General features: G+C 46.5%; 1 protein-coding gene across 9 annotated transcripts in view; it reads left to right on the forward strand.

Annotated features, from left to right (window-relative positions):
- Window positions 1-23,105, forward strand: part of SUDS3 (SDS3 homolog, SIN3A corepressor complex component) — a 315,049-nt gene that overhangs the window by 1,704 nt on the left and 290,240 nt on the right. For all 9 annotated transcript variants that reach the window (XM_055080658.1, XM_028480816.2, XM_055080659.1 and 6 more), the window contains exons 2-10: window positions 1,180-1,249; window positions 3,565-3,620; window positions 5,462-5,533; window positions 7,630-7,649; window positions 8,898-9,054; window positions 18,034-18,129; window positions 19,071-19,132; window positions 19,296-19,317; window positions 20,495-20,600. In XM_055080658.1, coding sequence (XP_054936633.1) covers window positions 1,180-1,249; window positions 3,565-3,620; window positions 5,462-5,533; window positions 7,630-7,649; window positions 8,898-9,054; window positions 18,034-18,129; window positions 19,071-19,132; window positions 19,296-19,317; window positions 20,495-20,600 — 661 coding nt within the window. The remainder of the gene's footprint in view (window positions 1-1,179; window positions 1,250-3,564; window positions 3,621-5,461; window positions 5,534-7,629; window positions 7,650-8,897; window positions 9,055-18,033; window positions 18,130-19,070; window positions 19,133-19,295; window positions 19,318-20,494; window positions 20,601-23,105) is intronic.

The following is a 23,105-nucleotide window of genomic DNA, read 5'->3' on the forward strand; positions in this document are numbered from 1 at the left end:
GAGGCCACAACAGTGAGAGGCCCGCGTACCGCAAAAAAAAAAAAAAAAAAAAAAAAAAAAAAAAAAAAAAAAGTCAGCTGTATGTGAAGATACAAAATTGAAGAAACTAATTACAATCTGGTTAAACTACATTTGAACACAAGGCTTAACCAGCGAATTTGAATGTGAATCACTTGTACTGCTTTTAATGCCCACAAGGGGGAGCAGTGAAGCAAAAATTGATTTTTATTCCCCCCCTCAAGTAGGGCTGTTGAAGTTAGGTAGACACTCCAGCCGTTTGCTTATTCTAAAAACAATGTTTACGTAGAGAATGTACTTGAGGACACGGGGAGGGGGCAGGGTAAGCTGGGACGAAGTGAGAGAGTGGCATGGACAAGAGTGGCATGGACATATATACACTACCAAATGTAAAATAGCTAGCTAGTGGGAAGCAGCCGCACAGCACAGGGAGACCAGCTCGGTGCTTTGTGACCACCTAGAGGGGTGGGAGGGAGACGCAAGAGGGAGGGGATATGGGGATATATGTGTATGTATAGCTAATTCACTTTATTATAGAGCAGAAACTAACACACCATTGTAAAGCAATTATACTCCAATAAAGATGTTAAAAAAATTAAAAACAATGTTTAAAGTGTTCTGAAACAGTTTGTTTGATCTCCTTGTCTTGTTCCCTCTCGCCTTGAAAATATTTCGGTTATTAGAGTTCCTTTAGTTGTTTTGGATTCTCCTCTGTATATATGATGTCAAATCTTTTAGGGGTTCAAGCTGGCATTTACCAGAAGAGAATGTATATATTAGGTTGTTTTGGAGTAGTGTGCAGGGCTTGCTGCCTGTAGTTTTCCAGTCTTAACACCCACATATCCTTTAACTGAACTGCCAGCGTTGTTTCTGCTGAAGTCGCAGCCTTGACTGTGACCACCTGTGTCTGATGCACTCTGTTCTCTGGCTGCACTTCAGATAAAGGCAGGCTCTTTGAATAAATCTGGCTGTGAACAAGTTGGAAATGGCGTTTTCTTTTCTGAAGTAATTAGATGTAATATTTTTCATTGATGGCTTCACGCAGGCCTGCATTGAGTAGAAATTCATTTTATAGAAGTTTGTGAAGTGTCACTGTGTCAGGTGATACCAACTCTACGAATTACGATTTTAACAAATCTTCTTCCCTAATTTTTTACACAGACACTGAGGATGCTAGCGAAACTGACCTGGCAAAGCATGATGAAGAAGACTATGTAGAAATGAAGGAACAGTGAGTATGGTTTTTACATTTCGTCTTTGGAATACAGAATTGACAAGGGCTTCTTTAATAGTGATTTCGTGTGTATGGTTTTCACGTAGTGCTTCCAAAGACCACGCATATGTGTGCAGGTTCCCCTCTTTAAATTTGTCACATTTAATCACTCTTCCTGTGATAAGAATCTTTTGAGGGAAGGCTAGAAAGAACCTGGAGGGAAATGTTCCCAGGGAAATAAGGCTATGTAACAGGAGAGGACCCTTGCCTTTTTTTTTTTTTTTTTTAATGTGAAGACCACTGCCCAGAGGGGGGAAATGGTGTTTCACAGCTCCTTGGTTCTCAGATGGGCGTGACCCCACTGAGCACTGACTACAAGCTGGACGGTGTGCTGGATGCCCAGAGAGCTCAGGGAGACCAGGATTGGAGAGCAGGGCTCCTGACTCCTGCTCCAGCACCCTTTCCCCTTACCCCGCAGCCACACCCAAGCCTCCAGCAGAGCCACACCTCAGAGAAACTAAAACCACTCCCTCTGATCGGAAACTTACAGGCAAGACAGTATAACAGAGATCTGATAAGTATTTGTGGAACGTATTTTGAGGATCTTGATTCGGTTTTTTAAATTCTTTACCATCAAACTGGATGATTCACATTCCTTTCCTTATAGAATGTTTTCCGATACACGAATGTTTTATGACCATCGTCTGGATTCTGTCATCCTTTTCAAGCTTTGGAATCCAAAGGGGAACTCAGCTAGATCTCACCAGTGCCAAATAAAGGATTGCTTTAATAATTGATGTGATTTTTCTCACAGCTTCAGCCCTGAAACTGTGCTGGCTTTCTATTTTACTTGTACTCTCTCCAGGCTTCTTACTGACTTACCTGGACCCATTTGAGATGTATTTTTACATACCTATTCTTTTCCCAAATCTGAATTTTGTTGTTGTTGTTTACTTCTTGAATCTGTTAATACTCTCTTTCAAAGACCGACTAAGAATTCAAAGGCGTAGTCTGGCACGCTCACTGTGCTGGAAAATTAAATACGCTGGGTTCCAAATATTGACTTCTTGTGTGCAGCTTACTCATCCTTCCCCTCTCCTATACTTGGTGTGTTTAAGTGAACGTACCCCTTAATATTTGATGATGTAGAAAATAGTTTTGATTAAAATTGAATGCCCTTTGTGATTCAAGATGAGCATTGAAAGCATCAGCATTCTCCCTAAAAGAATCAGGCCTTGAGACTTCCCTGGTGGTCCAGTGGTTAAGACTCCACTCTTCCAATGCAGGGGACACAGGTTCCATCCCTTGTCAGGGATGTAAGATCCCACATGCTGCGCAGCGCAGCCAAAACAAAAAACAAAAAAGGCCTTCTGTGTAATTCTCAGATTCTACATACTCTTCCTCAGCCTGTAGACAGGTTGTGTTTGCAGCTCTTACTGGAGTAATCGAGAGGCTGTCATGCCTGTTATCTGTTGGACGGGTTGCAAGTCCTGTTTTTGTCACTGTGAAATTGGGGGTGTTTTTCTGGTAGAAGCAAAAATATTGCTGAAACGTGACTGACGTGTGAAATCCACCATTCAAACAGACTTACCAGGGTATGTAATTGCCTGTAATCCATTCAGCGTGAGGGGGGAGAAAACATGCCAGGTTCTTTTGCTTTGTGTGTTCTGTGTGTTCTTATCCCACTGGGGCTGCAGATAAATCCTGCATTTTAACTTTTGTTACTGAATGGCTGTCATTTCTCTGATCATAAAAGAGAAGTGTTTTAAAAAATGATTTGAAGGTTTATTACCTTAGTGCTTACACAGCAGTGCTATCTACGTAGAAAAATATGCTGGAGGCATAATCTTACTCCTTTGGAACTTATGATCTGATTGTAGAGTTGATATGAGAGCTGCATTTAACGCTTTTTACGTTTTCGTGTGTATGTTACTCTTCTGAATCCACAAGAAAATGGCATCACACTTCCAATCTTTCTGTGTGTGTTCTTGCCTAACTGTGTTTATCATTGTCATTTATTTATTAAAACTTACATGTCTTCATATTTGTAGATTTTAGACTGATGCTCTAAAGGTGAGAGAACACAGGAGAATCTACAAAACTGGGATACCATTCAAAAACACAGAATCCTTGTCCCTTTCTGGTCCCTTTAACTGTGGGCACATTTTAAACCACCAGCAGACTTTAGTTTTCTCTCTCCCTAAGGGACATTAATGACATTTCCATAAAAGCCCAGGTAATTTCTGCATGTAGATTATTATTGAATTGGGTATTGGATGTTTTTGTCTCTGAGTGTGGCTTTCCTTTTTCTTTTCTTTTCTTTTTTTTTACAGGATGTATCAGGATAAACTGGCTTCTCTCAAGAGACAGTTGCAACAACTGCAAGAAGGTTGGTGTGTGATTTAGTCCTTCTTTTCTAAACATACTTCCTAATATCACACACCTTTGAAATCTGTGTATTCCACTTCTCAGTGAAGTGGGAGTAATTTAAAATTTGGTCTGGCTGAGTTTAGCAGTCAGTAAAGTGGCAATTTTCAGACTTTTTTGAAATCTCAGTTAAGGCCTTCTGCAGAGCAAGAACTGGAAACCGCCGTGCCTAAAGCTGGCTGTTTTTAAGAGAGATGCTGTTACCAAGATTAAATATAATTGTACTGTTCTTTCTAAACTGAATGCTAACGAGCTGTGGGTCGTTCTCACCATGTTTTCTCTTTTTACTTTGTAAACTACAAGTGGGTTGTGTCTTGTCGAAGGCTGTTTGCTGCCAGAGGCAGTTCAGCACTGGGTGAAGAGCACAGGCTCTCCATTCCTGTCGCAGGCTTGAATCCCACCTGCACTGCTTTCTAGAAATTTGACCTTGGGCACTTCACTGTCTCTTGATTAATTTGTCTTCTAATCTGTGAAGTGAAGAAAGTAGAGGCAGGTGAGATTGTGTGTGAGGGGTGACCAACACTGCCGGGCACCCAGTGACAGCCCAGTGTCGGTGGCTGCTGTCAGTATCTCTTCGGCTTGCTTCTGTGGGGTCCCCGGCACTGAAAGTGCTTCTCCATGAGGTACTTCCATTGCTTGGAGCAGCCCATCTTATATTGATTTCTCCTTCATAATGAAACATGTTCCCGTGACTTGCAATCACACACCTTTGTTTTAGTTTTTCCTCCCATGGTAATGGAAGTATTGCCAGAGAAAGAAATACATCCCACTCTAGCAGGTCAGTAAGGTATGCCCGGCAGGGTTGAGTGGGGAATTTTGAAAAAGATGCCATTAATATAGCCCACTGGGGACTTCCCTGGTGGCGCAGTGGTTAAGAATCCGCCTGCCAATGCAGGGGACACGGGTTCGAGCCCTGGTCCAGGAAGATCCCACATGCCGCGGAGCAGCTAAGCCCGTGCGCCACAACTACTGAGCCTGTGCTCTAGAGCCCATGAGCCACAACTACTGAGTCCACGTGCCACAACTACTGAGCCTGTGCTCCACAACAAGAGAAGTCACCATAATGTGAAACCCGCATGCCGCAACAAAGAGTAGTCCCTGCTCGCCGCAACTAGAGAAAGCTTGCGCACAGCAACGAAGACCCAACGCAGCCAAAAATAAATCATTAATAATAAAAGATATGTATATATAGCCCACTGAAGCATTGTCATCCGAAAACACTTTCCACGCTAATTGGGACCCTCATAATTAGCTGCTCAGGGAAGAGCCATTTGGTCAGATGCTCTACTGAGCCGTCCAGTAATGTCACTAGCCACACGCGGCTATTTAAATTTAATTAAAGAAAATTGACAGTTCAGTTCCTGGCTTGCACTAGCCCCATTTCACGTGCTCATAGCTACATGTGACTCGGGGCTGTCATACTGGACAGGGCAAAATAGACCATTTCCAGCGTTGCACAGCAAGTTCTACTGGATGGCATTGATCTAGACCTTACTGAGGGAGAGTGAGCTTTTTCCAGGAAAGGGAGGCCCACAGACCGAAACCGTAGCAGCGAGTGATGAGAGTCACTGGTGGATGGGTGCAGCTTTCTTCTACTCCTCGCTTGCTAGAGAGTCTTAAAGCCACTGGTTGGGGTTTCTGCTCTGCATCTTGCTTGGGAACCACGTTAGCTCTACTCACGGGTGCCTTTCCATGGTGTGTGTTTTACTCTAATGTTATTTAAAACATTCACTGTCGGTGCTAGAAAAGCAAAATATAGAGCAGTTTGATCTTCGTAGTAACTCTTTTGTAAATCTCAATCAGGTACATTACAGGAATATCAGAAGAGGATGAAAAAACTAGATCAGCAGTACAAAGAGAGGATACGAAACGCAGGTGAGGCTCTCTCTTAACTGGAAATAAATCCTCGTCATATTTTCCTCCTTTGGCTGATCATCGATTGGGACGTAATGTGGCCAGAAGAGCCATTCTCCAAAACGTGTTTCAGCTGTCCCATTGTGGGGCGAGTTTTGGGGAAGAGAGACTCCAAAGCTGTACTTATGTAGGACTGTTCATCTTCTTCCCCAATGAATGGCCTTAGGCTGCTGTCCTTTCACGCTCTGATCCTTTGACTTTCCAGCTTTCCATGGATGGAACCCTTCTTTGTTTCCTTCAGTGAGTAGATGCCCATGTCCATCAAGGCACAGAAAAGGAGCTGCAGGGTAGGGGGTGCAGGGAAGGTGGGTGATAGAGCTGCTGTGATGACCCAGCACCCCTCTCCCCGCCCCACTCTTAAGTTCCTGAGGCATCTCCTCAGGCATCTTTAAAATACTCAGCCTTCTTCCTGGAGCCCCCTTTCAGCAGGGAAAGGGGGTGGCGCTGTCGAGGCTGAGTTCCCAGGTTGAGGGCTTACTCCCCTCCCTTAAGGGTTTAAGCCTTTTAGCACGCGTCTGCTCTTGGAGCCTCAGTTTCCCCATTTGGAGAGAGCGCTGCTAATATCTCGTGGAACTGGTTTGAGATGTAAGGAGGGAAAGAAAGTTGATGTGAGTCATTTCTCTTAAGCGAGAACTGCAGGGTGAGCGTTGATTTGTCTTTCTGAATTCTACTCTCAATCCTGTGCTCGGTGTCTTTCATAAACATCCCCGCCACCCCTGCCCCCAGGTGAAAATACAGAGGGACTGCTGAATCAGTCACGCCTTGAGCTTCAAAACGCACATTCTGTGCGGAGCTGATCCGCCTGCTCTTGTCGTGTCTGACCTCTGGCTGCTTTGAAACAACCGCCACCAGCTCCGAGAGCGCTACGTGTCGCTTGACTTGCTGGTGCAGAGGTGAAGTCTCCGAATGGCGCAAACTTCAGATATCTGGCCCGTTCACGTGGGTGTGGGTCCGCAGCGGTCAGGAGTGAGTATGTTGGGCTGGGTGCGCTTGGGCTCGTGTGCCTCACGCTTCCCGGTGCCAAGGTGATGAGGTTTTCTGGGGGTTAGAAAATAGTGAGTGGCCGGTCCGTTTTCCTCAATTAATTTTCTCATTCAACAGTTGATGGATGTCTAGATTCTTCATCTCGAGTTCCTGAAACTCTCAAGATTTTATGTGTGACTGTGCATATGTGCTCTTTTATGGGGGCATGGATCCATAGGATCCTTGGGGTCTGCAAAGGAGACCATGGTCAAATGGGAACAGCACCCCCTGGAGTTGCCGCTCCACCAACAGTCTTTGTGGAGCGTTTGCAGCAGCTCAGATATCACCCAGAAAAGAAGCCGTGGACCTGTTTGGTTCCACATGCTCAGTGTGCACAGGACCTTAGAGTCCAGAGGTCGGGGAGCTGCTGAGTAAACAGGCGCCAATCTGGCGCGCGGTGGGCGCTCCGTAAGCTGCTGGTACCGGGCAGTGGATACTCTGAGGTGCCTGAGAGGGGCTTGGTGAGCGAAGGGGCCTCAGAAAAGGCCTCGAGGAGGAGGCTGCAGTAGTCTGAAACTCTGAGCTGCGGTCAGAGACCAGAGGACATTGCAGGCGGAGGCCTGGGTGTGAGCAGAGCCGCAGGAGGGCGCGGGACCTCTGCCCCGAAAGCTGGGGGTGCCCTTCCTCACCGCACAGAGCCCTGTGCGAGGGGCTTTAAAAATGTCCACGTTGCCTCTGCTTCTGGAGTAAGTGCACTGTTCCTTCTTCCTGCCCTGCAGGACTGTTGAGGGTGTGCACCGAGTGGAAGAAGGGCTGACTTTTAGTTATCTCGCCAGGGTAGCTTGGTTCCTGCTCGCTTTCACCCTCGGGCAGAGCTGCCAGAGCGAGTTCTGTTCAGGGTCAGATTTTAACTGGACACGCATGCTTCTGGCCTCCTACCCCTTCACATGTATCAGCAGTTTACTGATGGAAACACTTTCTCCTTGCAGCCGTGTTTTCAGAAAGCAATGACGGCTTCTAAATGAATCCTAACGTCACTGTCTAGAAAGGTGGCATAGCCTGGTGAATCTAATTGCATGTTTTATCTCTTTCAGAACTCTTCCTCCAGCTGGAAGTAAGTACCATGGGTCTTCTGGGCTTGCAGGCTCATTGTGAGACTGGAATCTTGCTCTCCCAACCGATCCGTTGGCCTTTCCTTCCATTACCACGTAGACAGCTGGGAAGCCCCCCAGAAGCCTCCATCAGTGTTCTGTTTGACTAAGGGACATTTGGTCTCAGTTCAGAAATTCCATCTATTCGTTTGTTGGTTGGGCAGCTTCGGCTTATCACAGAGGGGCTAGGGGATACTCACACTTGACCATTTTCTTTTCGACGCTTATCTCACGTTAAAGCCATTTGGGAGTACGTCTGAATTACAATGGCCTAATAGTTAGTTATATTGGTCCTCAAAGTAGCCTGGTCTCTGAATTGGCTCCGTTTTACAGCTGAAACCCTGGTTGGGTCGGAAAGATGGATTAAGATCTTGGCACTCAGCAGATGTCTGAGTGCTGGTTGCGTGTGAGGTGCGGCTGGCTCTGCAGGCAGAGCTGAGGGCTGGAATGTTGGGTAGTGTGCTTGCTCCCGGGAGGCTGGGAGGCGGGTGCGGGGGGGGGGTCATAGTTTTTCAAAGCCGCGTTATGAGAGACGGTGTTGGGACTGAAGTCAGTGCAGCACGCGCGGCCACAGCCCAGGGGGTCACAGGGTCCACAGCCGTAGCCCAGCGGGAGCCCCCTTGTTCTTCACTTAATGCAACAGTGAGATTTGGAAAATGGATGCATACGCATTTATTTTACTCAGTATAATTTCAGGGTTTGGGTACCTTGGGGTTCAGGTACCTAAGAAGTGATCCTGTCCTCTCATTGGCCTTTATCTTACTGTAAGCGTCAAAAAAAAAAAAAAATAGAGTGACTCAGGCCGTCTTGACTTGGTATCCTGTAACTATTTTAAATATAGATATTTCATCTGGAATGTACTATTTTCCTTCAAAATTGTGTCTTCAAAAGGGTTTATTTACTGTTTCTGAGAAACTTACATTTGTTTTCACATACAATCCATAAAATATAAGATGTGGAAGAGAGGAAATAGATCTGAGTCACAAGTGAGGTATGCACATAAAAACCAGAAGTGTGGTTCAGTTTCACGCATTCGTTGGAAAACTTGCTCTCAGACACCCTGTTTCTGAAAGTTGATGTGTTGACTGCAGCTGTTTCTCTTCTTTCTAGTAAACGTATTTCCTCTGTGCTTGTGCACAGAGCCAGGCTTTGTGTTGGAGCCCTGGCTGCCAGGGTCATGTAGCCCCAGCCTGTGTTTCTCTTTTGCTCAGACTGAACAAGTGGAAAGAAATTACATCAAAGAAAAGAAGGCGGCAGTGAAGGAATTTGAAGACAAGAAGGTTGAGCTGAAAGAGAACCTGATTGCCGAGCTAGAAGAAAAGAAGAAAATGATTGAAAATGAAAAGCTAACGATGGAACTGACTGGAGGTATGAAAGCACCACAGAGCAGGGTCCTGGGAGACCCGAGGGGGACCCTAGGGGGAGGGCGGTGCTCCGGTGCCGACTCCTGTTGGTTCCTCATCAGAGCGGAGTGAGCTGAAAGGAGGGTGGGCTTTCACATGGTGGGTCAGAGTTCTAGCTTTATCTTGTATTGGCTGTGTGACTTTAGTCAAGCCACGTAACCCCTCTGAGCCAGTTTCCCCCTCTATAAAATGGGGCTGATCATATTTTTTCTCACAAGACTGTGGTTAGAAATACGAGTGTCTAGTACAGGGCCCTGTACATAAGAGGTGTTGGGTAAATTAAAGGGTAGGTCTTTAATAGTGACTGCACCTTCAGGCTTATGCTTTATTTAACGTAATTCCTGGGTGGGCCGCCATTCCTATCTTGGTTAGAGTCACAAATTGCCCTGTGGTCCCTCTGTGGTAGGAATCCTCTGCTTGTTTTTTCCGTTCTACCTTCATTATGGAAAAAGCATTGTCTTCCTTTGACCCGGGTGTGAGAACAGAGGCTTTGGCTGTGTCTTCTGTGCTATTAGATCCCTTCGCCCCAGGTGTTACTGTGAACATTTCAGAAAGAGTTGTTACCATTTCAGCAGGGATAGCTAAACTGAACTGTTCTCTTGTAAAGGCAGGAAAGTTACTTCAGACTCGGAGCCAGTCCCTCCCTGGCCTTCTAGGATTCAGTCATCCGCATATGGGAACTCAGCAGGTTGCAGGCAAGTTGAAGGGAGAGGCAATGTGGGCTGTCTCTTCTGTTGCCACATGTAGACCAGCAACGCTGAGAAGGACACAGGATGGGAATTGGCTTGAACTAGCTATTTTGGAACTTGGCAAAATTTCTTTCCATCAGCAAATATCGCAAGGCACATCAGTGGTGAGTTTGTCACTTGGGTATGTAAGTGGCATGCCTTCGGCACACCCCAAAATTTCACTCTTATAATCATGTTCAGAAGGTCCTGGGGTTCTGGCATGTGTGATTTTTGTCGGGGTCCTTAAGAAATACCTTGTTGTTATGTAAGTCCTTGGGGCTGACTTTGAAACTAAAAGTAACCGTTAAGAGCTGTATTTCCCCTTTGGTATTTCTGGTGCTGTTAGCTAACATGGCCCTCCCATTGACACAGACTTCTAGCTCCAGTCCCCACGATACAGCGATGATCATGTGGTTGTGTCTAAAGTAGAGGTCTGACTCTTGAAAAATCTCTCTTCTGATACACCTTCCTCATTTAAAGACTTGGCAAAAGGAATGAATTCCTTGCAGACCACTGACAGTGGCTCAGAAATGTGTTTTGGTGAGAATGGATGCTGAAATAGCATCTTCAGAACAGCACCGTCTTATTCTTGTTGAAACGTTTTTTTAATTAAACTGCAAGCACATTGGTGCCTTGTCCGGTCCCAGTCGGCGTGCCTGTTTTCTGACCTGCACACCATCGTCTCCAACGGTGGCGCCGGCTGGCATTGACGCCTCATTGCTCTCCGTTAGAGCCACCAGATGCTCAGAGCCTTCATTAGCCTGGTGGGAAATGTTGTCAGTTTATAGCTTCTCCCTTTCCATCTGCGGGGAAGGCTATCATCACCTCACCTGTGATTTGGCAGCCTGATTATTGACAAGCGATAGACGTTGTTTGGCCAGGCGGTTTTACGGCTGGAATCTTAACGGGGACGGTAGGCATCCTCAGTGACTTGAGCGGCCAAACCTGCCAGGGTAGAAAAGACAAATAAATGCAGGGAAGTCATTTGTGATGCAGTAAAATAGATTACAGAAGTGCTTAAAGCTAGCCATGGGCATTAAAGGTACCGATGTCCTTCCTCAAGCCGTTTGGTACCCTTGGTATGGAAAGCACTTCCAAGGTAATGATGGAGCGTCTAAAGAGAAGGCACTGGAGCTAGAAGGATAATGAGCGCTTCCCAGATGGTGCTGTTACGGTGTCGACTGAAAGCCCTGGTTTCCTTCCTCTCACCCAGTGACTGATTTCACTCCTGTGGATTGATGCCCAGTGTCAGTGTTGCCTAGCTCTGCCCAGAAAACATACTTCTTAAATTCTCCTTCTCCCGTTCAACATGAAGATCTCTTGAAAAACAAAGTGGAGTACGAGGCTGATGAGAAGCTTAAACCAGATAACGCATTGGAAACAGGCACACCCAGTGACCTGCTCTGTCCAAACAGGATTTCCGCCTTTCCAGCCATCTGTGGGAATTGGTGGGACGTTCTCTTCACCTCCTGAACCACGGGTGGAGAACCTGGGACAGCTGGCAGGCAGAAAGGTGTACTGTCGGCAGAGGAACTGGGATGGATCATAGGTCGGTGATTCCCCCACCTTGAATGTGTATGTGAGTCAGCTGGGGGTCTTGATAAAATGCAGATTCTGGTTCAGGGGGTCTGGGGTGGAGCCAGTGATCCTGCATCTCGAACCACCTCTCCAGGGCTGGTGATGCTGTCGGTCAGACCACACTTGGAGTAGTGAGGTTATAGGTCGAATTACCTGAGGGTGACTTTTCTCTGCAGTTGAGGCCACGGTTCTCAGTAACCCCAGTAATCAACAAGAGCGTCATGAGCTTGAAAACGTGGGGCGCTCTGTCATTTTGAGTTCATGTGTCCTCTTACCTTACGCCAGCCACCTTTTCTCCTTTCTGCCAACCGCCCACTAACTGCCACTTCATTTTCTTTTTTAAGTTCTTGCCTCACCAGGGGCATCTTTCAACCCTCAGGCTCCTGTGGAAGTTATTCATGACCTCAGTAAAGCCTGTGAGGTTCCTTTATTTTTTATTTTTATTTTTTTTAAAAATTTATTTATTTTTGGCTGTGTTGCGTCTTCGCTGCTGCACGTGGGCCCTCCCCAGCTGCGGCAAGTGGGGGCTACTCCCCGTCGCAGCGCGCGGGCCCCTCACTGCAGTGGCCTCCCTCATTGTGGAGCACGGGCTCCACGCTGAGGCACGCAGGCCTCAGCATTTGTGGCACGCGGGCTCAGTAGTTGTGGCTCACGGGCTCCAGAGCACAGGCTCAGCAGCTGTGGCACACGAGCTCAGTTGCTCCGCGGCACGTGGGATCCTCCCGGACCAGGGATCGAACCCACATCCCCTGCATTGGCAGGCGGACTGTCAACCACTGTGCCACCAGGGAAGCCCTAGGTTATTTTAGAAGATACTGGATTCAGGGGACTTCCCTGGTGGCGCAGTGGTTAAGAATCTGCCTGCCAGTGCAGGGGACATGGGTTCGAGCTCTAGTCCAGGAAGATCCCACATACTGTGGAGCAGCGAATCCCACGCGCCACGTGGGAGCGCTACTGAGCCTGCGCTCTAAAACCCATGAGCCACAACTACTGAAGCCCGCGTGCCTGGAGCCCGTGCTTCGCAACAAGAGAAGCCACTGCAATGAGAAGCCTGCTCACCGCAACAAAGAGTAGCCCCCGCTCGCCGCAACTAGAGAAAGCCCGTGCACAGCAACGAAGGCCCAATGCAGCCATAAATAAATAAATAAATAAATAAATAGTTTTTTATGTTTTGGTTTTTTGGCCGTGAGGCATGTGGGATCTTAGCTCCCGACCAGGGATTGAACCCACAGCCCCTGCATTGGAAGGTGAATTCTTAACCACTGGACCACCAGGGAAGTCCCAATAAATAGTTTTTTAAAAAAGATGTTACTGCTTTCATAGCGGGAGGCGTGAGTAATGATAATATCAAATAGAAGCTCTGAGTGTTTACATCGAGCCAGGTATAATATAAAAATACTACAGCTGCCGCTGAAGGCTGACAGGTGTGGATGAATCCCAGCCCAGACGTGAACTTGGTTCTGTGGTGGAGTTTTGTTATTTGGCAAGGACACCATAGATCCCGCTGTGGAGGTTTGGTGTAGAGGTGAGAGGAGATGGTGTCCCGAGTGGCTGGCACGCAGACTGGGCACTAAGGGCCGGCAAGCTGTGACCTCCTTCAGCTCCTGAGACTCCTGTGACGACTTGGCGGGGCTGGCGTGCAGGAACGGAGCCATTTGCTCCAAGTGCCCCCGTGAGGTGGTGCTTAAGGCAGACTTGGGCCCCAAGCATGTTCTCTTAACCACCGCATTGTACCGACTCTAAATCCCGTGGACTCATGTGGTCCAAGTGCTTCACAGAGTGAGGTTGATAGGGAGGTCTCTGTCCTCGAGGAGCTTATGTCCTCATAGTTACGAGACTGACACGGTTTCCGTGCTTTCCCTAGTGTGAGGTAGTTTTGAGAGGGGGGATCCTAAATAAATGAAGGTAAAGATGTGTCAAGCTGGTTTTCACTGATTGTAAAACTTTAAGAGGCACATGTGGTTGTAGTGATATAGGAGCAGATTCACCGGAACAGGTGCCTGTGAGCAGGGAAGTCAAGGCGAGGAGAAGAGGCCCCGCACAAATGTCAGGGGAGGGAGGATGGAAGAGGGGACCTGGATTTGGGGTGGGGTGGGCTTGTCCCCAAGATGTTCCTTCTTGATGATGCTGTTGTGGAATCCAGGCCATTGAACAGGGTTGAGGATGCAGAGCGGTGGGCCTTGATCAGTTCACTCTTGAAATGCACCCCTGTGTTACGGGCAGCTGTTGCCTAATGGAAATTGGTCCCTTCGTTCCTACCCTGGTTTGGCCCCCGAAGACCTAACCCTGATTTTTATCCACCCCCCTCCACACACACACTTCAGACGCCTGTTTGTGGTCACCATGCAGCCTGGATTTGTAATGTTGCCATTAGAGAGGGGTGTCCTGGGGTTTGGTCTGGGCCTTCAGTGCAGCCCCGTGGCTCACTGCCCCTGGTTTGGGGGTAATTGCCCATCTGCTGCAGTGTCGACTCTGCTGAGGCTTTTCTGTCACATTCTTATTTAAAAGGATGTTCCTTTGAGCCTCTGCAACTAATTTTTTTTTTTTTCAGTAGCTAAACAAGTGTGAGTTTGTTTTCATGGTGCAAGTATGTTAAAGTGAAGTTAAAGTGAAGCTTTTACTGCATCTGTGCCCTATAGGTGGGTGGGCTATTGCAGTGAATGACTCTGCCTTGAGCAGTGCAGAGCCAAAGGCCAGCCAGTACCCCATAGTTGTGTGTTAATTGCAGGTAATTAGCGTTATCAGGACTATGTCTCCATAGGGCTGTGGCTTAGCACTGCCTCATCCTGCGCTCCCATTTCTTAGCTGGCAGGCCCGTCTGGAGAGCAGACCAGTAGGATTTACACGATTCAGGGCCACATATACCCAGTGGTGTGGAGGGGAGTTGTGCACCTGGTCTCATCGCTTGCTTGGTGTTTTCTGTCACGAATGCTCCCCTTCCTCTGGTTTAATTGTTGGATGGTCAGTTAGATTCTGCAAATTTTATCCCCACTTATTCACAGGAAGCAAACCTACAAATAGGCCTCTGGATTAGGGAGGCTTTCTGGTTGAAGCCAGTTGGAGATGCTTTGTGCTTGGTGCACGATGTCCGAGAGGAAGCTGTTTCCTACTGGAGTGCCTTCTCCAGGGTGGCCACACTCCAAGGTCTGAGTTTCAGTTCCAGAAGTTTGGTTTTTGTCAGTGCACCTAGATTGAGTCCTTGGGACTCCTGGCCAAACTCCCAGGAAACTGATGTTAATAAACCCAGCCTCACATATATACAATGGAATATTACTCGGCCATAAAAAAGAAATGAAATTGAGTTATTTGTAGTGAGGTGGATGGACCTAGAATCTTTGATACAGAATGAAGTAAGTCAGAAAAACAAATACCGTATGCTAAGACATATATATGGAATCTAAAAAAAAGGTTTTGAAGAACCTAGGGGGCAGGACAGGAATAAAGACACATGTAGAGAATGGACTTGAGGACACGGGGAGGGGGAAGGGTAAGCTGGGACGAAGTGAGAGAGTGGCGTGGACATATATACACTACCAAATGTAAAATAGATAGCTAGTGGGAAGTAGCCGCATAGCACAGGGAGATCAGCTCGGTGCTTTGTGACCACCTAGAGGGGTGGGATAGGGAGGGTGGGAGGGAGACGCAAGAGGGAGGGGATGTGGGGATATACGTATAGGTATAGCTGATTCAGTTTGTTATACAGTAGAAACTAACACACCATTGTAAAGCAATTATACTCCAATAAAGATGTTAAAAATAAATAAATAAAAAATAAACCCAGCCTGCCAGCCTGTTTCTTCTGGTGAGAAATAGGATTTCCAGGCCCACTCAGACCCAGGTGGTCAGCGCATCCCATCTTTCTATGAAAAAATCGTCCGTAGAAGCCGACCTTGCATACCTGGCTGGGATGGGAACAAAGTGAGTTAAGTAGGTAATCTTACTGTGTAGTTCCGGGCTGTGATACTTACATGTTGCTCTTCCCCTCGAATCACATCCTCCACCTGGACCCCTGGCCAGGACTGCTCCCTCCTCACTCACTCACCTGGCTGGTGATGGGGATGTGCTAATTAATTTTAGCAGCTTCTTCAGAGCACCTTCCTTGTGCTGAAGTAGTCTTTTGGGTAAACTGATTAGGTTATTACCGTGACTAGGCCAATAATGTGGATTGATTTTCACCATCTCACATGGAGAATTCGATTATGTTTTCTGCTTTGTGAGTGATAGAGTTATTTTTTTCTGAGTTTTTTGGCCATGGTCAGACTGGCTTATTCCCATATCTTTTCAGCTCTACCTTTGCTTGCTTCCATCATGCATCTCCCACCCCCAGAGGGTAGGGCACACTTGGCTATTGTCTTTGGTGCCTTTTCTCTGCTGCTCTCTGGTCTTCCAGGTTAGGTCTGAATGTTGCAAGGCGTCACTGTTGACATCACTTTCCTTCAAGTATATAACTTCTGTTTCAGCTGTTTGTGTCTTGACTTTTCAGAAAGATCTTTGTATGATTTTTTTCCTGGCCAAGAACATGATAATAAAAACTAGCATTGATTGAACTTGTATTATGCCAGGCACTATGTTGAGGGCTTCGCATGTATCATCTCGTGTAATCTTCACAGCGCCCTGCGAGGGAAGTGTTATTGATATTTCCACTTTAAGGATGAGGAAACTTGAGATGTAAGAGTATTTACGCAGCCTGCCTTACGTCACACAGTGGCCTCAGGGATACCCGCCCAACGGGCCAGTAAGAAACTGGAGAAGGGTGGCATCTCAGCATAGGGTAAGAGGTGTCTTTTAGGGAGAAGGCCCCCCTTTCCCAGGGGTGGGTGCGTGTTTGTCCTCCTTCCTTCTGTCCCCACTTCTGAATACACCTTTATGAATGTTAATTAGGTCACTGGTTCTGATCACTTTACCTCCATTCCTAGGGGAGAAAAGTCAGTATTGCCCATTTCTCTTCTTAAGAGCAACATGCAGAAATGTCTTTTGACTTTGTTCGCACAGACCAAGGCCTCTCGGGTCTTGGGAGTTGCCGTGGTGGCCGGGCTACGTTGAATTCCCGAGGCTGTCCTGTCTGCTCTGCACGTAGGATGCGTAGTCACGAGTTAACTGCATCTCATCATCAGACTTGACCGCGTCTAGTTGTTCTGCAGGAAACCCCGTGTAGCCAGCCCCTCCCGTGCGCCAGAACTGTCGCTCTGTGATGGGCTGGAATCCATGCGTTCGCTGGGGGAGTGTCCCAGACGCTGGCGGTTGGTGGTAGGCGTTTGTACAGATGCTCTGCTTACTGGGGAGGTGGTGTGACTCCACGGAAGCCATCACAGCAGGGGCAGTGTTGAGCCGCTCTCCGAGGACGTCGTGTAGGAGTTTCTGGGCACAAAAGAGGAGGGTAGGCGGAGGGCAGCACACACAGGCTTGAAGGCATAGAAAGTAAGGTGCCCTCGGGTAACAGAATAGCTGAAAGCTTGCTCCCGGGCTCTGTGTGAAGGAAGGAGAAGGGAGGGAGACCGGAAGGGAGACATGGCCTTTATTTTGTAGCCAATGGCGAGCCATTGAAACGTTTCATAGGAGGAGTGATGTGCTAAATGATCCGGTTTGTGTCTTAGGAAGATCCCTTTGAGGGAGACGAGGGTGTGATGAGGGGATGGAGTTGAGAGGCCGTTCAAAGGCAGAAGTGCCATTATCTGGTGGGTCTGATGTGTGGGTGAAGAAAGACAAGGCACAGATGACAGTTGGCTCTGGCCGGGAAGTGTGGGTCGCTGGGAAGATGGCTTTGGGGCCCGAGACATGGGGAAGAAGTGGGTTCATGCGGAACCTGGAGAAGAGTGTGTGACATCGTGGGGGGTGGGATGCCATGCAGCGGGGTGGGTGGGGCTGGAACTGGTGACGGGAGATTCACCGGGATCCAGGCTGAGAACTGACTGGACCCCGCAGAGCACCAGCGTCTAAGGAACAGGCCAGCAAGAAGAACTCCTTGGAGGCAGGGCAGGAGAGAAGGAGAGATCTGTGTGGCCGCGGCGGGGGTGGGGGGGGTGGGGGGGGAGTGTGCGGTAAGGGGGTGAATCAAGGAGGAGGAAAGGAGGCCTTTCTCAGGAGCCTTCAGGGTATCAGTCTGGATAGTCAGGCAGTCACAAAAGGTTATAAAGTAAAATGAAAAGAGCCCAGGTTTGTAAATCTCATGTAAAAATGTTGGGCCTGAGGCCAGAGGCCTCTCAAAGGGCCTTTTATGCCGGTGGGCTCTGGTTTACCCACTCTCTGTGGGAACGGTGGGAATTAGTCAGCTGAGACGACCCAAAGGTTCCTTCCGATCCCAAGAGGCTACTGCTCTGTGGCCTCTTGATTTGAGGGCGGGAGAGGAAAATTTCTAGTTTCCAGGGAGCCGGAGAGATGCCAGCCGTGCCTACAGTGGGAGGCTGCAGGGCGGGGCTGTGTCTCAGAGGGGTGTGCTCTTAAGTCAGCAGGTCTGAGTCTCCTGAGCACAGACCCCTCGGAAGTCTGATACGTTGTCTGACTCGGGCCATATGTGGACCAGACGTCCCCGATGAAACAGTTCTGATTGGGTGGCTCTGGGGCCGATATTCTTAAACTGCGAATTCTTGCTGACTTCAGGTTGGAGTTGGATAGATTCACCCATTCCATTCTTGCCACAGATTCTATGGAAGTGAAACCCATCATGACCAGAAAGTTGCGGAGGCGACCAAATGATCCTGTCCCCATCCCAGACAAGAGGCGAAAACCTGCTCCTGATATCCGTTGCATCAAGCCTTAATCACTTTTTTTCCTTTAGTCTGTTGAATCCTTTGCTTTTCCATTTGGTAGAATACACATGGCCGTGGTCCTTCAGAAATTGTCATGTTTGGTTGAAAAGCACATGTATTTATCCAGGAGATAGGGGATGGCCATTTTATGATTGGAGTCCTCAATTGTTACTGCTTTGAGTGGGAGGAATTCATAGACAGCAGTTATTTGGAAAGGGAGTGTGTGCTGCTTTTAACACTCACTGGGAGATTAACGTGCCTTAGATTTTCCCACCTGTGAAATGAGGGCCGTAATACTTGCCTTTCGTACGTCAGTCAGCTATATCCCCCAAACAGTGGATTGCAAACTGTTGTTTAATTAAAGCAAAAGATCTCAGTCGGACATCAAGAAGCCCCTTTAATCATAACAGTGGGAATGGGAAGGGGACACATGGGGGAGTGTTGTTTCCATCCTCTCGAGGAGATAATAGATAGCCATTTGTACGAAATGGTTTTGTTATTTGTCTGCCGCGAGGAAGGGGCATAACTTCACGTTCCCTTCATCTTATCAACTGAGAATTGAAACTGTTAGGCAAGATTAATCCTGTACCTGTGTGGAAGTCTCAGATCTTTGGAACAAAAGCACTTCACAAATTGAGGATGAAGTTCTTTACTGTGGCCTGGGCTCTCACTGTTGTTGTAGTTACCTATGGAGTCTCATTTCACCTTCATACCATAAACGTTTGTAAGATGGCGGGGGATGTGAATTCTTTTAGATACCTGGCTCCGTGACATTTAGTAGGAGGATCAGAAAGTTCCAAGAGGCAAACTGTAGAAACATGGTGGAACATACTCTCACTTTGAAGATTCTCAAACGCTGGCACCATTTTGTTTATTTCTGTTTGCTTGGCAGCCATCCTTTTCAGACACATTCCTTTAACTCTGAACACCCCAGCTAAACTATTTGTTAACAGATGAACAGATCATGGAGGATCTGAGAACGTTAAATAAGGTACAGTTTGATTTTTTTGATTCATTTGAAAGCTTAGGCTTGATGTGGGTTTTCTGCTTTATTTTGTTCACATTGTTACTTGTTAAATCACTTTGATACCTTTGACACCTTAAGTTGTGTCTGAAATGATTTTCTCAAAGTTTTTTTGTTGTTCTTCTTACAGCTGAAGTCACCCAAGAGACCAGGTAAGTGCACGATGTTACTGGCATTCGTGCAATCCTTTTATCATATTGCTGGAAAAGCATGCAAATACCTGACAGGGAGTTGTTGCAGTTTTCAAAAACAAAACGTTCATCATTTGCCTAAGAGCAGTCATGAAAACTGGAGTGGACCTCATGTGTACCCTCCCCTGATTTATTTTTTTTTAATCCTGCTATGTTAAAGTTACTTGGTCTTTTCCTTAGGATTTATTTTAAGAGAGACATTTCCTTCTGTGTAGGCATCAGGCATAAGATTTAAGTACACGTGCATTTCTGAAAATGAAACCAGAAGGATTTTGCAGCGTGAGTTGCTTTGTGGAGCTTAGTACTTGGCATGCTTATCCGGTGGCTTTTCGCAGCCTGCTTCTGGTACCGGCCTCTCGGGCTGCTCCCAGCCCCAGCTTACAGGAGAGACCCATCCAGTGTTCAGGGTGCTTCCATGCAGAGCGGCACTTAAGGGTCATTGCTAGGCTGCAAAATAGAATTCTGAACTGACAAGGCTTTTTTTGTTTTTTGTTTTTGGTTTTAAGCACTGCGATTACTTACACATCCCTCTACCAGCCAAGTCTTGTGAAAGAAAACAAGATTCTTCTCACTCTAGATAATTCCCTCCTGAGAGCTGCCATGGTCCACAGAGACATCCTGAGTTTCTGAAGGCCTGATGGGGAGGGGGTTTTGTGAGTGTGTGAATTTAGATGATCTGAACCCACTGCAGTTATCAGCAGTGTGTTAGCTTGACTCCATACATGCCCAGTAACCTGCCCTGCTTTGTAATAAATATTTCTAGAAATGATTTCATTTTTATAAATTTAAAGAGATTTTTCTAGCTCTTGCCATTGGAGCTTCTGATGATCAGTGTTGTTGCAGTCCTACTCTGAGTCACCTTGGGCAAACCCCTTAGCCTGCCTGAGCCTCAGGTTTCAGTTTCCCTTCTGTGTGCCGAGGTCACCCTTTGCCTTGCCTTCCTCACAGAGTTGCTTTCAGGATTAAGCTAGATGTGATGTACAAGAATTTTGTTGAATTCCCATTTATTACAACTGTAAAGGACTTGATGGTGATTGTTCCCCCCTTTTTAATAGCATTTCAATGAAATCACGTTAGCTGGTGGACTCGCATGCTCATGCCACGCTTAGTCATTGAAATATCTCTTTGGTTCCTCCAGCATCCCCATCCTCTCCCGAACACTTGCCCGCCACACCTGCAGAGTCTCCAGCCCAGAGGTTTGAAGCTCGGATAGAAGATGGCAAACTGTACTATGATAAAAGATGGTATGTTCTTGGTAAACACAGATTACTCGTTAGAATCTCAAAAGAACCATTTGGAAAGAGGGCTGGGGCTGTCTGTAGTTGTTATTGCAGAGCATGGCTGCTGCTTAACTAAAGGTGGAGGAGCATTTAGAAGTTGTCAGGAGTCTTGGATCCATATGGCTTTTCAGCTCTCTGAAGGCAGTGTCTCCACAAAACGTGCTCTTCTGGTAGTGGCCCCCCTTCTCCCTCCGTGCTGCTGTCACCATACTAGAACTTGTGGTGCCCCTGTAGACTGGGATCAGGGCTGATGTCCCCCTCTGCCCCCTCTTAACTGCACCTCTGTGTGCTAAAATTAATAGCAGTTCTGTGGAAGAAAGGATTTTGTGGTCAGATGAGTTTGGGGGAATGGCCGTGTTAGCCAAGACCAACGGGTTTCATCATTGTAGCACTCTGGGTCCTCTGATACGCTAATGTGCACCGTGAATTTCTGAGGTGTTATTAGGTGTTGTGTATTTGACTGAGGTACCCTTTTGCATGCAACATCCTGCAGCACAAGTGCTCCAGGAAAAATAATTGGGGGAGCTGTATCCTAAAACCTTACTAGTTTAGATTGAAGACAGTCTGAAACCTTCAGACCACCAGCGTTTTCATCGGGAAGAAAATGGCAAAACAATGTGAAAAACAAATACTCATGCATATAACTCTTTCAACAAATATTTACTGTTTGCTCTGTGACTAGGTGTTCTCCTAGGTGTTAAGTCACCTGGACCCTGCCACCTTTTCTTAAAATTCGAATTTCTTCCTTTTATTCATTGCCCACACGCAGGCATAGTCTCCCTCAGGTTAAGTCATGGCGGACACATAATTGCGTGCTGCCTCTCCCCTTATTTATATGTTTTTCTGGGTTATTGTATGCTCTCTGTAATTGTCATTTATAATGAATGGTTATATGATTTTTTTGAGTTTCAATATATTTATTTAACCCCAAATTCCAAAATGAGAGTTGTGGTTATTTTGAATGTTTTGAGCTTTCTTAAAAAACCCCAAAACTGTGTTTGTTGATAACCTTATAATATTGTACTTCTGAAGTTGGGAAAAATGCTTAGAGACCTCGTGATGCCTGAAATAAACCAGTTCCACCTCTGAGGCTGCATTGAGTTAATAACACATTGGACGATGAAGGCCGGCTCTGTCTGTAAACCTGATCTCTTTTTTTCTTTAACATCTTTATTGGAGTATAATTGCTTTACAAAGTTGTGTCAGTTTCTGCTGTATAACAAAGTGAATCAGCTATATGCCTATGTATATCCCGATATCCCCTCCCTGTTGTGTCTCCCTCCCACCCTCCTTATCCCGCCCCTCTAGGTGGTTGCAAAGCACCGAGCTGATCTCTCTGTGCGATGCAGCTGCTTCCCACTAGCTATCTATTTTACGTTTCGTAGTGTATATATGTCAGTGCTACTTTCTCACTTCATTCCATCTTACCCTTCCCCCTCCCCATCTCCTCAAGTCCATTCTCTACATCTGTGCCTTTATTCCTGTCCTGTGCCTAGGTTCATCCGAACCTTTTTTTTTTTTTTAAGATTCCATATATATGTGTTAGCATACAATATTTATTTTTCTCTTTCGGATTTACTTCACTCTGTATGACCCAACTCTAGGTCCATCCATCTCACTACAAATAACTCAGTTTCGTTTCTTTTTATGGCGGAGTAATGTTCCATTGTATATATGTACCACATCTTCTTTATCTGCTCCTCTGTCGATGGACACTTAAGGTTGCTTCCATGTTCTGGCTATTGTAAATAGTGCTGCAGTGAACATTGTGGTACATGACTCTTTTTGAATTATGGTTTTCTCAGGGTATGTGCCCAGTAGTGGGATTGCTGGGTCATATGGTAGTTCTACTTTTAGTTTTTTAAGGAACCTCCATAATGTGCTCCATAGTGGCTGTATCCATTTACATTCCCACCAACAGTGCAGGAGGGTTCCCTTTTCTCCACACCTTCTCCAGCATTTATTGTTTGTAGATTTTTTGATGATATGGCCATTCTGACTGGTGTGAGGTGATACCTCATTGTAGTTTTGATTTGCGTTTCTCTAGTGGTTAGTGATGTTGAGCATTCTTTCATGTGTGTGTTGCCAATCTGTATATCTTCTTTGGAGAGATGTCTGTTTAGGTCTTCTGCCCGTTTTTAGATCGGGTGGTTTGTGTTTTTGATATTGAGCTTCATGAGCTGCTTGTATATTTTGGAGATTAATCCTTTGTCAATTGCTTTGTTTGTAAATATTTTCTCCCATTCTGAAGGTTGTCTGTTCGTCTTGTTGATGGTTTCCTTTGCTGTGCAAAAGCTTTTGAGTTTATTAGGTCCCATTTCTTTATTTTTATTTCCATTTCTCTAGGAGGTGGATTAAAAAGGATTTTGCTGTCATTTATGTCATAGAGTGTTCTGCCTATGTTTTCCTCTAAGAGTTTGATAGTGTCTGGCTTTACGTTTAGGTCCTTAATCCATTTTGAGCTTATTT

The sequence above is a fragment of the Physeter macrocephalus genome, chromosome 19, assembly GCF_002837175.3.
Source record: "Physeter macrocephalus isolate SW-GA chromosome 19, ASM283717v5, whole genome shotgun sequence".
Classification (NCBI taxonomy): domain Eukaryota; kingdom Metazoa; phylum Chordata; class Mammalia; order Artiodactyla; family Physeteridae; genus Physeter; species Physeter macrocephalus.